Consider the following 13,184-nt stretch of genomic DNA (forward strand, 5'->3'; position numbering starts at 1 on the left):
AGTTCATCTGGCACACCTGTCAGGCCTGTTGTGTTGAAATAACTGCAGTTTGATTTATTAGTCTCCCCTTGTTCCCTGACTGTACTCTTGCCTGATTAACTTGCCATTTTTAAATGTCTTTAATAGCCTCAACTTCCTCTTTTGTCTCATTGCTGTTTAGGGTCCCATGCCAATGCCAGACTAGTTTAAACCCTCCCAACAGCCTTTAGCAAACCTTCCTGCCAGGATATTGGTCCCCCTCTAGACCTTACAACTGAGTAAATTTCTTTGCCAGTCCTGAATTCCTTGCAGCCATGTTTCAAAGTTGCAGCACTCCAGGCTGAAGTTCCAACACCAATTCATCCAGTTTGCTCCACCGGCTTTATTCATTTTAGGAAGAATATTGGGATGGTTGATGAATGATGATTGGCCACTGACGTGCATACCATGAACATCTTCCTTTCTAATAGAAAACACAGAAATTGCTGTTTTGGTAGGTTTGGTTTGGCAGCACCAGTGGAGAAATCAGAGTGAATGTTTCAGGTCCAGTGACCCTCCGCAGATCCTTCCTTTCTACTCTTTGACAGACATCTTATTTTTTTCACTTCAGATCACTGCTTCACATCTTTCACTTTCCCCACTTCAGTGCCTGAATTAGCTTTAACAGTCGGAGGGTCAGTGCAGAGGGAGTGGGCACTGTCGGAGGGTCAGTGCCGAGGGAGTGGGCACTGTCGGAGGGTCAGTGCTGAGGGTGTGGGCACTGTCGGAGGGTCAGTGCCGAGGGCGTGGGCACTGTCGGAGGGTCAGTGCCGAGGGTGTGGGCACTGTCGGAGGGTCAGTGCCGAGGGCGTGGGCACTGTCGGAGGGTCAGTGCCGAGGGCGTGGGCACTGTCGGAGGGTCAGTGCCGAGGGCGTGGGCACTGTCGGAGGGTCAGTGCCGAGGGCGTGGGCACTGTCGGAGGGTCAGTGCCGAGGGCGTGGGCACTGTCGGAGGGTCAGTGCCGAGGGCGTGGGCACTGTCGGAGGGTCAGTGCCGAGGGCGTGGGCACTGTCGGAGGGTCAGTGCCGAGGGCGTGCCGCACTGTCAGCTGCGTGTTAGATTTTATTTTAGGTTGTAAATCACTCTGTACCTTTTTCAGGCATCTCCAGGGATCATTGTTAACCCTTTTGCTGCTGGAATGGGCAGAAAGAACAGTATGGAGAGCATCTCTTCCATTGACCGTGACATGAGCCCGGAAGAACTGGATATTTTGCAGAAGGTACAGTGCATCTCCGATGGGCGACATGGTGCTGGGGTGTGATAGATTAGCACAGGTAGAGGCTTTGCTGACTGACAGACAATACAGGCAAGATGACTGGCTCGTTTTCTGGGTGACGAGCTGTTATGAGTGGAGTACCACAGAAGTGGACACAGAGGAACCATGGACATATCCTTGCTGTTTGCAAAGAACAGGGCACTGTGTATTAATGTACGTGGCTTCTAGTGCAGTCCAGTATTCTGTTATGCTGACTGACTGTCTTAAATTGGTTGTCAGCATAATTCTTTGGATTTATTTAACAGCTACTGTCAAATAGTGGAATCACACCTAATGTTAGACACTGTGCCAGTATAGGCTCGGTGTGTTTGGTCAGTACTTTGCAGCAAACTAAAAACACAGCAGTTCAGGCAGCATCCGAGGAGCAGGAAAATCGATGTTTCGGGCAAAAGCCCTTCATCAGGAATAGAGGCAGGGAGCCTGAAGGGTGGAGAGATAAATGGGAGGGGGGTTGGGGGTGGGGAGAAAGTAGCATAGAGTACAATAGGTGGATGGGGGTGGGGTTAAAGGTGATAGGTCAGAGAGGAGAGGGTGGAGTGGATAGGTGGGAAGGGAGATTGGCAGGTAGGACAGGTCATGAGGATGGTGCTGAGCTGGAAGATGGAACCTTCTCCCCACTTATCTCTCCTCGCTTCAGGCTCCCTGCCTCTATTCCTGATTACGGGTTTTTGCCCGAAACGTTGATTTTCCTGCTCCTCGGATGCTGCCTGAACTGCTGTGCTTTTCCAGCCCCACTCTAACTAGACTCTGGTTTCCAGCATCTGCAGTCCTGGTTTTTACCCACTTTGCAGCAAACACCTAAAGGACATGCTGTTTGATTTGTGGCCTTTGGGGTGCATCTCACAGGCACTGATATTCATGTACCACACTACCCACTTGGTACTTGGCAGAACGTTTTGTATTGACAGCTGTTCATGGTGAGCACCATTCGGGTCAGTCACGTATAGTGACAGCATGGAGCCTGCAGCTTTAAAAACTTCTCTGCTCCTTTGGTCTTCCTTGGTCATCTGAGCTAGACTGCGCTGTTCTGAACCAAAATTGAGGGGCATGGGCAGGATAAATAGACAAAGTCTTTTCCCTGGGATCGGGGAGTCCAGAACTAGAGGGCATAGGTTTAGGGTGAAAGGGGAAAGATATAAAAGAGACCTAAGGGGCAACGTTTTCACACAGAGGGCGGTGCGTGTATGGAATAAGCTGCCAGAGGATGTGGTGGAGGCTGGTACAATTGCAACATTTAAGAGACATTTGGATGGGTATATGAATAGGAAGGGTTTGGAGGGATATGGGCCGGGTGCTGGCAGGTGGGACTAGATTGGGTTGGGATATCTGGTCAGCATGGACGGGTTGGACCGAAGGGTCTGTTTCCGTGCTGTACATCTCTATGACATGACAACCTTGAGCCCATTATGAGTTGCATGATGTGCAGTAAGAAATAATCTAATCAGTATTTCACAGCATTAGCCAAGGTGACACTGGAGTGTGTTTGTGTACATTAGCATATAGTGTGTAATGATTTGCAAACCGAGAGAATTTGCACGTGCTGCTCCGGTGACTGCCGTTTGCTGTTTCATTGCGAAAGAAATACCTTGGCTGATCAGTTGACCTGTTTGATTAAAATTTAAAAACAGCAAATGAGACCCCACTGTTTAAACAGGGAGGTAGACAAAGATGGGGAATTATACACTGGTTAACTTAACCTCTGTCGTGGGGAATTGCTTGAGTCTATTATTAAGAAAGAAATACCAGGGCATCTCGATAGAAACTGTCCCATTGGGAAGATGCAGCATGGGTTCGTGAAGGGCAGGTCATGTTTCACTAACCTACTGGGATTCTATGAAGACATTATAAACATGGTGGACAATAGGGACCCAGTAGATGTGGTGTACCTAGATTTCTAAAAGGCCTTCGACAAGGTGCCATATAAGAAGCTGCTGCATAAGATACAGATGCATGGCATTATGGATAAAGTATGGGCATGGTTAGAGGATTGGTTGACTGACAGGAAGCAAAGAGTGGGGATAAATGAGTACTATCCTGGCTGGCAATCAGTGACTAGTGGTGTGCTTCAGGGATCAGTGTTGGGACTGCAAGTATTCACAATTTATATCGTTTTTGAGATGGGGACCACATGTAGGATGTCAAAGTTTGCAGAAATACTATATCTTTTTGATATATACTATATTTTTTGAAGAAGTAACAAAGAAGATTGATGAGGGCAGAGCAGTAGATGTGATCTATATGGAATTCAGTAAGGCGTTCGACAAGTTTCCCCATGGGAGACTGGTTAACAAGGTTAGATCTCATGGAATACAGGGAGAACTAGCCATTTGGATACAGAACTGGCTCAAAGGTAGAAGACAGAGGGTGGTGGTGGAGGATTGTTTTTCAGACTGGAGGCCTGTGACCAGTGGAGTGCCACAAGGATCAGTGCTGGGCCCTCTACTTTTCGTCATTTACATAAATGATTTGGATGCGAGCATAAGAGGTACAGTTAGTAAGTTTGCAAATGACACCAAAATTGGAGGTGTAGTGGACAGCGAAGAGGGTTATCTCGGATTACAACAGGATCTGGACCAGATGGGCCAATGGGCTGAGAAGTGGCAGATGGAGTTTAATTCAGATAAATGCGAGGTGCTGCATTTTGGGAAAGCAAATCTTAGCAGGACTTATACACTTAATGGTAAGGTCCTAGGGAGTGTTGCTGAACAAAGAGACCTTGGAGTGCAGGTTCATAGCTCCTTGAAAGTGGAGTCACTAGTAGATAGGATAGTGAAGAAGGCGTTTGGTATGCTTTCCTTTATTGGTCAGTGTATTGAGTACAGGAGTTGGGAGGTCATGTTGCGGCTGTACAGGACATTGGTTAGGCCACTGTTGGAATATTATGTGCAATTCTGGTCTCCTTCCTATCGGAAAGATGTTGTTGTGAAACTTGAAAGGGTTCAGAAAAGGTTTACAAGGATGTTGCCAGGGTTGGAGGATTTGAACTACAGGGAGAGGCTGAACAGGCTGGGGCTGTTTTCCCTGGAGCGTTGGAGGCTGAGGGGTGACATTATGGAGATTTACAAAATTATGAGGGGCATGGATAGGATAAATAGACAATGTCTTTTCCCTGAGGTCCGGGGAGTCCAGAACTAGAGGGCATAGGTTTAGGGTGAGAGGAGAAAGATATAAAAGAGACCTAAGAGGCAACGTTTTCACGTAGAGGGTGGTACGTGTATGGAATGAGCTGCCAGAGGATGTGGTGGAGGCTGGTACAATTGCAACATTTAAAAGGCATTTGGATGGGTATATGAATAGGAAGGGTTTGGAGGGATATGGGCCGGGTGCTGGCAGGTGGGACTAGATTGGGTTGGGATATCTGGACAGCATGGACGGGTTGGACCGAAGGGTCTGTTTCCGTGCTGTACATCTCTATGACTCTCTGTGAGTGGCAGAGCAAAGTGTGCAGAGGATTGTGAAACTTCGCAAAGGAACACAGATAGTTTAAGTGAGTGGGCAAAGGTCTGGCAAAATGGAATACAATGTTAATAAATGTGAAACCATCCATTTTGGTCCGAGTAACAGTGAAAAGGATTATTACTTGAATGGTAAGAAGTTGTAACGTACGTGAATCAGAGGGTTGGTTTGCAGGTGGAGCAGGTAATTAGGAAGGCAAGTAGAATTTTGTGCTTCATTGCTATTGGGATTGAGTTTAAAAGCAGGGAGGTTATATTACAGCTGTACAAGGCCACACCTGGAGTACTGTGCAGTTTTGGTCTCCTTACTTGAGAAAGGATGTACTGGCACTGGAGGGGGTGCAGAGGGGGTTCACTGGGTTGATTCCGGAGCTGAGGGGCTTGGCTTATGAGGAGACACTGAGTAAACTAGGATTATATTCATCAGAATTCAGACGAATGAGGGGGATCTTAAAGAAGCATATAAAATTATGGAGGGAATAGATAAGATAGCAGTAGAGAGGATGTTTCCATTGGCAGGTCAAACTAGGACAAGAGGATATAGCCTCCAAATTAGAGGGAGTAGATTTAGGACTGAACTGAGAAGGAACTTCTTCACCCAGAGGGTTGTGAATTGATGGAATTCCCTGCCCAGGGAAGTGGTTGACACTACTCCAGGAAATGTTTTAGGCTAAGCTGGATAGATTTTTGAACAGTAAAGGAATTAGGGATTATGGTGAGAGGCCGGGTAAGTGGAGCGGAGGCCGTGAAAAGATCCTTCCTGATGAAGGGCTTATGCCTGAAACGTCATTCCTCCTGCTCCTGAGATGCGGTCTGACCTGCTGTGTTTTTCCAGCACCACATTCTCGACTCCATGAAAAGATCAGCCTCCTCCTCCTGTCTCTTATATTCTTCTGTTCTTGTGTAAACAGAGTTCAGTCATTAACTGTCAGGCATCATTGAGTGATGTGGGGAGTCTCTTCGCATCAGGTTAAACATAGCTAAGGAGAAGTCCTGCTGACAACCACACTGCCCCTCCTCATCCATTCCACCCAGACTTCAGCGAGCTGATGTCTTCAGAGTTTATCACCAGGAGTGGCTCGGCTGCGGTGTTACTGATGGAGCTGGTTGGGTCCTGAAGGGCAGAGCTGCTAGACTGGGGTCTGTGGTAGGTGGGGAGGAAACCAACAAGAGGGAAAAACATACTTGACCGTATCCTTATTAATCTGCCAGCCGCAAATGCATCTGTCCATGATGCACTAACTCAACGATAAGCTGCTCAGTGGTTCTGCCCAGGACCACTCTACTCCTGACCTTGTTACTTGGTCCAAACATGGAGCAAAGAGCTGAATTCCAGAGGTGAGGTAATGTGACACCATAGAGCCCCAGCACCATGGGAGTCAGTGTGGGAATCAGAGACAATCCTTCCTGGTTGCACTCATACTGACACAAAGGAAGATGGTTATATTTTGGGGGTAGGCCAACTCTGAGAGAGTGTGTACGTGATAGCACCAAGTGGATCTCAGGATGTGTTGAGGAATGTTGAACTGCAATACCTGTGATCCTGAGTGAATTTGAAACGGAAAGGATGAAACTGAAGTTGGAATCCATATTGGTTGAGTCTGAGCTGGGGACATCGCTGAGGAATGAGATGTCACTGTGGAAATCAGCTTTGGCAAATACCAAATGAAATACTAGGAACATCGACATGAACAGGAAGAATGATTTGAACGGAGATCCTGTGGGAGAGAGGAGCAGGATTGTTTCAGAGTGGGCAACCTTCAGTTCTGAAGAAGGGCCACTCGGTTCGAAATGTTAACTCTGCTTTCTCTCCACAAATACTGCCAGACCTGCTGGGTTTCTCCAGCAACTTCTGTTTTTGTTTTAGATTTCCAGCATCCACAGTTTGTTGTTTCAATGGTTATGGTGGCTTGAGATCAGTCATCTCAGCTCCAGGACACCTCTGCAGGAGTCCCTCATGGTAGGCCCAGCCATCTTCAGCTGCTTCATCAATGACCTTCCCTCCATTATAAGGTCAGAAGTGGGGATGTTCACTGATGATTACACAATGTTCAGCACCTTTCGCGATGACTCAGATACTGAAGAATGCAAGTTTAAATGCCACAGGATCGGGACAATATTGAGACTTGAGCTGAACAGTGGCAAGTAACTTTTATGCCCTTCAAATGCCAAGCAATATCTGTTAATGACAAGAGAGAATCTAACTAACGTTCCTTGACAATCAATGCAATAATCATCATTGAATCTCCCACTATCAACGTCCTGAGGGCTAACATAACCAGAAACTCAGCTGAATTCAGCATTGAAATAGTGGCTACATGACTGAGTCAGAAGCTTAAACGTTTGCAGTGAGTAACTCACCTCCTGACTCCCCAAAGCCTGTCCACCATCTACAAGGCACAGGTCAGGAGTGTGATGGAATACTCCCCACTTGCCTGGATGGGGGCAGATCCAATGATATTCAAGAAGCTTGACACCATCCAGGACAAGGCAGCCGCATGATTGGCACCACATCCACTCCCTCCACCACCAACGCTCAGTAGCAGCAATGTGTACTCTCTACAAGATGCACGGCAGAAACTCACCAAAGATCCTCAGCACCTTCCAAACCCACGACCACTTCCATCTAGAAGGACAAGGGCCGCAGATACATGGGAACACCACCCCCTGCAGGTTCCCCTCCGAGCTACTCCCCATCCTGACTGGGAAATATATCGCCGTTCCTTCAGTGTCACTGGGTCAGAATCCTGGAATTCCCTCTCTCAGGGACATTGTGGGTCAACCCTCAGCACATGGACTGCAGCGATTCAAGAAGACAGCTCACCCCCACCTTCTCAAGGGGGCAACTAGGGACGGGCAATAAATGCTGGGCCCAGCCAGTGACACCCAGATTCTGTGTTTTTTTAATTGTGAAAATGTCAGAATGTCTTGTGATACCTGTATGGCACATTGGTGAAAACACATCGAGTGTCTGTGCATAGTTTTCAAGAGGAAGGGAAGGGAGAGAAGAGGCTTTGAAAGCAGTTCTAGGAAAGTCAGCTCACCTGACTCCTGGGGTGAAGGGGCTTTTAGAACATAGAACAATACAGCACAGAACAGGCCCTTCGGCCCACGATGTTGTGCCGAACATTTGTCCTAGCTTAAGCACCCATCCATGTACCTATCCAATTGCTGCTTAAAGATCACCAAAGATTCTGACTCTGCCACTCCCACAGGCAGCGCATTCCATGCCCCCACCACTCTCTGGGTAAAGAACCTACCCCTGACATACCCCCCCATACCTTCCACCCTTCACCTTAAATTTATGTCCCCTTGTAACACTCTGTTGTACCCAGGGAAAAAGTCTCTGACTGTCTACTCTATCTATTCCTCTGATCATCTTATAAACCTCTATCAAGTCACCCCTCATCCTTCTCCATTCCAATGAGAAAAGGCCTAGCACTCTCAACCTATCCTTGTACGACCTATTCTCCATTCCAGGCAACATCCTGGTAAATCTCCTCTGCACCCTCTCCAAAGTTTCCACATCTTTCCTAAAGTGTTTGGATGTGCCGGACCGATATACATTGGAGTGTAGCAGGAGGAGAGGTGATCTTCTTGGAACATAGACGTTGGATGTCCCTCCTCGGGAGCAGCTCGACACACAGACAGTGTTTCCCATATCAGACCAAGGTGGGGAATTCCTCCGTCAGAAGATCCGGCCGTGCAAGTTGGGTGACTGAATGTTTAATCAGATCAAGTCAGGGAGCCCCTCAGTGAAAGGACTGTTGGAGGGTGGGGGTAGACAGGAAGGTGCACTTCAGATGCAGTGAGTAGCTGAATGGCAGAGTAGGATCAAGCAGCTATACTGTTCCTATTCTTACGTTATCACACTTTGTTGTCTCTTTCCCTTTCTGCTCTCCCTCTTTCTTATCTCTAGCAAGTCTACGTCCCTGCTTCTTACATTTGTTGTTTTTTCCAGGAAATTGAGATGGTTCGTGAGTCGTCATTATGGGAACAAGAGCAACTGGAGAAAGTGGTGAGAACTTTTCCTGAAGTTGGTGATTTACCTTTCAGACCAAATGATATAGGAGCAGAAGGAGGCCATTCAGCCCATCACATCAGCTTCACCATTCATGGAGAGCCTGGCTGACCTGGGGGTGTGGGAGGTGGGATTGGGGGGTGGGGGCAGGTGGAGCAGGTGAAAAGGAAGATGGACGGTAGGACAGGTCAAGAGGGGGGTGCTGTGTTGGAGGTTTGGATCTAGGATGGGGCAGGGGAGATTTGGAAACTGATGAATTCAATGTTGAGTTTGTGTAGTAACCTATCACAATCCTGCCTTCGCCCACCTATCACCATCACAACTATCTTTCCCCCGGCCCCTCACCCCCTCCCATCTTTCCCCTGGCCTCACACCCTCCCTTTACTTATTCCTCAGCCCCCTTCTTTCTCTCTCCCCCCCCCCCCCCCCCCCCCCCTCATCCCCATGTTCCTGATGAAGGGCTAATGCCCAAAATGTGGATTCTCCTGCTCCTCGGATACTGCCTGACCTGTGCTTTTCCAGCACCACACTTTATTGACCCTGACTTGTCCACCATCTGCAGTCCTCACTATCTCCTAGTGATGTCCTGTCGTTCCAGATCAACCATATCCTTCATGAAAGTCCGAGCAGCCTCCAAGGGCTGAATATCTGATTCCTGCTCCTCATCCACTTTTAGTGGTAAGGCTTTGATTTGCACTGACAGGCAGTGCTTCGGATTGGCTCGGCAAGGTTCGGGGGTACGTGTGTGTGCGCTGCTGGTGATGGTGGTGTGTAACTGGGGGTTGTAGACTGGGGCCTGGGTGAGTAGTGCCTGTCAGACACATTGGAATGGTATACATGATAAGGAGTGCCTCCCTCAGCCATGCTGCCTTTGGAATGACTGCCTGGGGCCTGGCTGGGTGGTTCAGCCACTGCCTTGATTTGGAGCTGCTCCCTCCATGCTTGATGCCATTTACAGGCAAACTTGGAGAATGGACAGTGCCTCTTCCCTGATGATCTTGCTGGTTTTAGCCCTGGCATTTAGCCATCAGTTGCCAGGTTACAGGATTTTCTTCACCCAGAGATCACAGCTATCATAACTCTTTCAAGTCCCTATCATAAAAAAAACTGGAGAATTTCAGGGATCTGAGAGTGTAGCAGTTTGAAGCGAGCAGCTGCTCGTGTTCTCTCCGAGCGGTATGGGAGGAATCCAACCAGATTCTTCCAAAGGATTTAGACGGAGATTAGGGAACAGCAGAGAACTGTCAGTCACATTGTTGCTTGTTGGACTGGAGGCCTGTGACCAGTGGAGTACCTCAGGGGTCAGTGCTGGGCCCATTGCTGTCTGTTATTGATATCAATGATGTGGATGAGAATGTACAAGGCAGGATTAGTAAGTTTGCTGATGTCACTACAATAGGCAGTATTGTGGACATTGTCAGAAATTGCAATGGGGGAAATCTGGAGAAGTGGCCAAGAAATGGCAAATGGAGTTTAATAAAGATAAGTGTGAGGTCTTGCATTTTGGAAAGTCAGATCAAGGTAGGAGTTTCATGGTGAATGGTAGGGCCTTAAGGAGTGTAGTGGAACAGAGGGACCTTGGAGTTCAGGTGCATGGTTCTCTGAAAGTGGAGTCCCAGGTAGACAGGGCAGTGAGGAAGGCTTTTGGCACACTGGCCTTCACTCAGGGCACAAAGTATAGAGCTACTGTGTGTTCCTTGATAAATATGTACCTGTATCATTTGCAAACTTACCAATAAGACCCATCTATATTCTCCTCCAAATCATTTTCATATATATTACAATCAACAGGGGTTCCAGCACTGATCCCTCTGGAACACCACTGGTCAGAAACATACCCTCCCATCATTACTCTGTCATCTGTGACTAGACCAGGTTGACGTCCATCTTAAGAGTTCACCATAGATCCTATTTGACTTCACTCTCTGAATCAGCCAACCATGAGGGACTCGTCAAACATCCATACAGACAACAACTTACTCTCTGTCTTTGTCAAAGATGTTTGTCACTTAATCAAAAACCTCAATCAACTTTGTGAGACATGACCTTCCCTATATAAAACCGTGGTGCCTATCACTAATAAGTCCATAGTTTTCCAAATGTGAGTCAATCCTCTCCCTAAGAAGCTTTTCCAGCAGCTTCCCTATCACTGACGTAAGGGTCACTGGCCTGGAATTTCTCAGATTATCCCCGGTGTCCTCCTCAAACAAAGGAACAACGTTAGCTATACTCCGGTCTTCTGGGACCTCTCCCGTGACTAAAGAGAACATAAAGATTCCATACAAGGTCACAGCAATTCCCCCATTGCCTCCCGCAGCATTCTGGGATAGGTCCCATTAGGTCATTGAACATAGAACACAGTACAGACACTTGGGAAACCAATCTGAAGCCCATCTAACCTACACTATTCCATTCTTGTCCATATGTCCATCCAATGACCATTTAAATGTCCTTAAAGTTGGCGAGTCTACTACTGTTGCAGGCTGTGTGTCCCACGCCCCGACTACTCTGAGTAAAGAAATCACCTCTGACATCTGCCCTATATCTATCACCCCTCAATTTAAAGCTATGTCCCCTCATGCTAGCCATTACCATCTGAGGAAAACGGCTCTCGCTGTCCACCCTCTCTAACCCTCTGATTATCTTATATGTCTTAATTAAATCACCTCTCAACCACCACCTCCAACGGAAACAGCCTCAGGTCCCTCAGCCTTTCCTTGTAAGACTTTCCCTCCATACCACGCAACATCCTGGTAAATCTCCCTTGAACCCTTTCCAAAGCTTCCACATCTTTACTATAATAGAACGTAGAAAAGTAAAGCACAGAACAAGGCCCTTTGGCCCATGACATTGTGCCAAGGATTATTCCTAATTTAAAATACAATAATCTAACCGACTCACCCCTCAACTCACTGCTATCCATGTGCATGTCCAGCAGTCGCTTAAATGTCCCCAATGATTCTGTTTCCACCACCACCGCTGGCAACGCATTCCATGCATTCACAACTCTCTGCATAAAGAACCTTCCTCTGACGTCCCCTCTATACCTTTCTCCTAATATCTTAAAACTATGACTCCTCGTAGCAGTCCATCCTGCCCTGGGGAAAAGTCTCTGACTATTGACTCTATCCATGCCTCTCATTACCTTGTATACCTCAATCAGGTCTCCTCTCTTCCTCCTCCTCTCCAGAGAGAAAACTCTGAGCTTAGTCAACCTCTCTTCGTAAGACAAGCCCTCCAGTCCAGACAACATCCTGGTAAACCAAAGCCTCCATATCTTTCCTATAGTAGCGCGACCAGAACTGGACACAATATTCCAAGTGTGGTCTCACCAGGGACTTGTAGAGCTGCAGCAAAACCTCGCGGCTCTTAAACTCGATCTCCCTGTTAATGAAAGCCAAAACACCATATGCTTTCTTAACAACCTCAAATGCGGTGACCAGAACTATACACAACACTCCAAGTGTGGCCGTAACCAGAGTTTTGTACAGCTGCAGCATGTCATCATGATTCCGAAACTCAATCACTTTTCTAATAACTGTTAATCCAGAGACCCAGGTAATATTCTGGAGAGACAGGTTCAGAGCTGCTAGACTGGGTCTGCAGCATGTGGTGAGGGAACCAACAAGAGGGAAAAACACACTTGACCTTATCCTTACCAATCTGCCAGCTGCAGATGCATCTGTCCATGACCGTATCGGTGAGAGTGACCACCACACAGTCCTTGTGGAGACAAAGTCCCACCTTCACATTGAGAATGCCCTCCATCATGTTGTGTGGCACTATCACTGTGCTAAATGGGTCAGACTTCAAACTGATCCAGCAACTTCACACTGGGCATCCCGGAGGCACTGTGGGCCATCAACAGCAGCAGAACTAGACTCCAGCACAATCTGTAACCTCTTGGCCCGGCATATCCCCCACTCAACCATTACCATCAAGCCAGGAGATCGACCCTGGTTCAGTGCAGAGTGCAGGAGGGCCTGCCAGGAGCAGCATAGGCACACCTCAAAAAGATCTGTCCAATTGATGAAAGAGCAACAGAGGACTACTCTGTGCCAGTCAGTGGATTGTAAGATCTGAGCTCTGCAGTCCTGCTATATTCAGTCATGACAATGGTTATGATGGATGTAGATTTGCTCATTGGGCTGGAAGGTTTGTTTTCAGACATTTCGTCACCATACTAGGTAACATCTTCAGTGAGCGTCTGAAGGTAATGGTCTGATGGTGTTTGGATCTGCTACGTGGATGACACCTTTGTCATCACTATACAAAGCAAATTAGAGGAAACCTTCAAGACCATCAATAATACCCTTATTGGCATAAAATTCACTAAAGAGGAGGAAAACAACAACAAACTGCCATTCCTAGCTGTCACAGTAGAGCAAATAGCCAATGGGGAACATCAAACCA

General features: G+C 47.5%; 2 protein-coding genes across 2 annotated transcripts in view; one reads left to right on the forward strand and one right to left on the reverse strand.

Annotated features, from left to right (window-relative positions):
- scrib (scribble planar cell polarity protein) overlaps positions 1–8,882 on the forward strand; it is a 176,230-nt gene extending 167,348 nt beyond the window's left edge. Inside the window, exons 26-27 of the mRNA XM_087987775.1 lie at positions 1,119–1,238; positions 8,712–8,882. Of these exons, the coding sequence (XP_087843901.1) occupies positions 1,119–1,238; positions 8,712–8,882 (291 nt within the window). The remainder of the gene's footprint in view (positions 1–1,118; positions 1,239–8,711) is intronic.
- The window catches only part of LOC122546194 (uncharacterized), a 655,534-nt gene that overhangs the window by 265,334 nt on the left and 377,016 nt on the right, over positions 1–13,184 (reverse strand). The window lies entirely within an intron of this gene.

Source organism: Chiloscyllium plagiosum, unplaced genomic scaffold, assembly GCF_037043375.1.
Source record: "Chiloscyllium plagiosum isolate Xiang-an unplaced genomic scaffold, Cpla_swu_hap1 HiC_scaffold_5, whole genome shotgun sequence".
Taxonomy (NCBI): Eukaryota; Metazoa; Chordata; class Chondrichthyes; order Orectolobiformes; family Hemiscylliidae; genus Chiloscyllium; species Chiloscyllium plagiosum.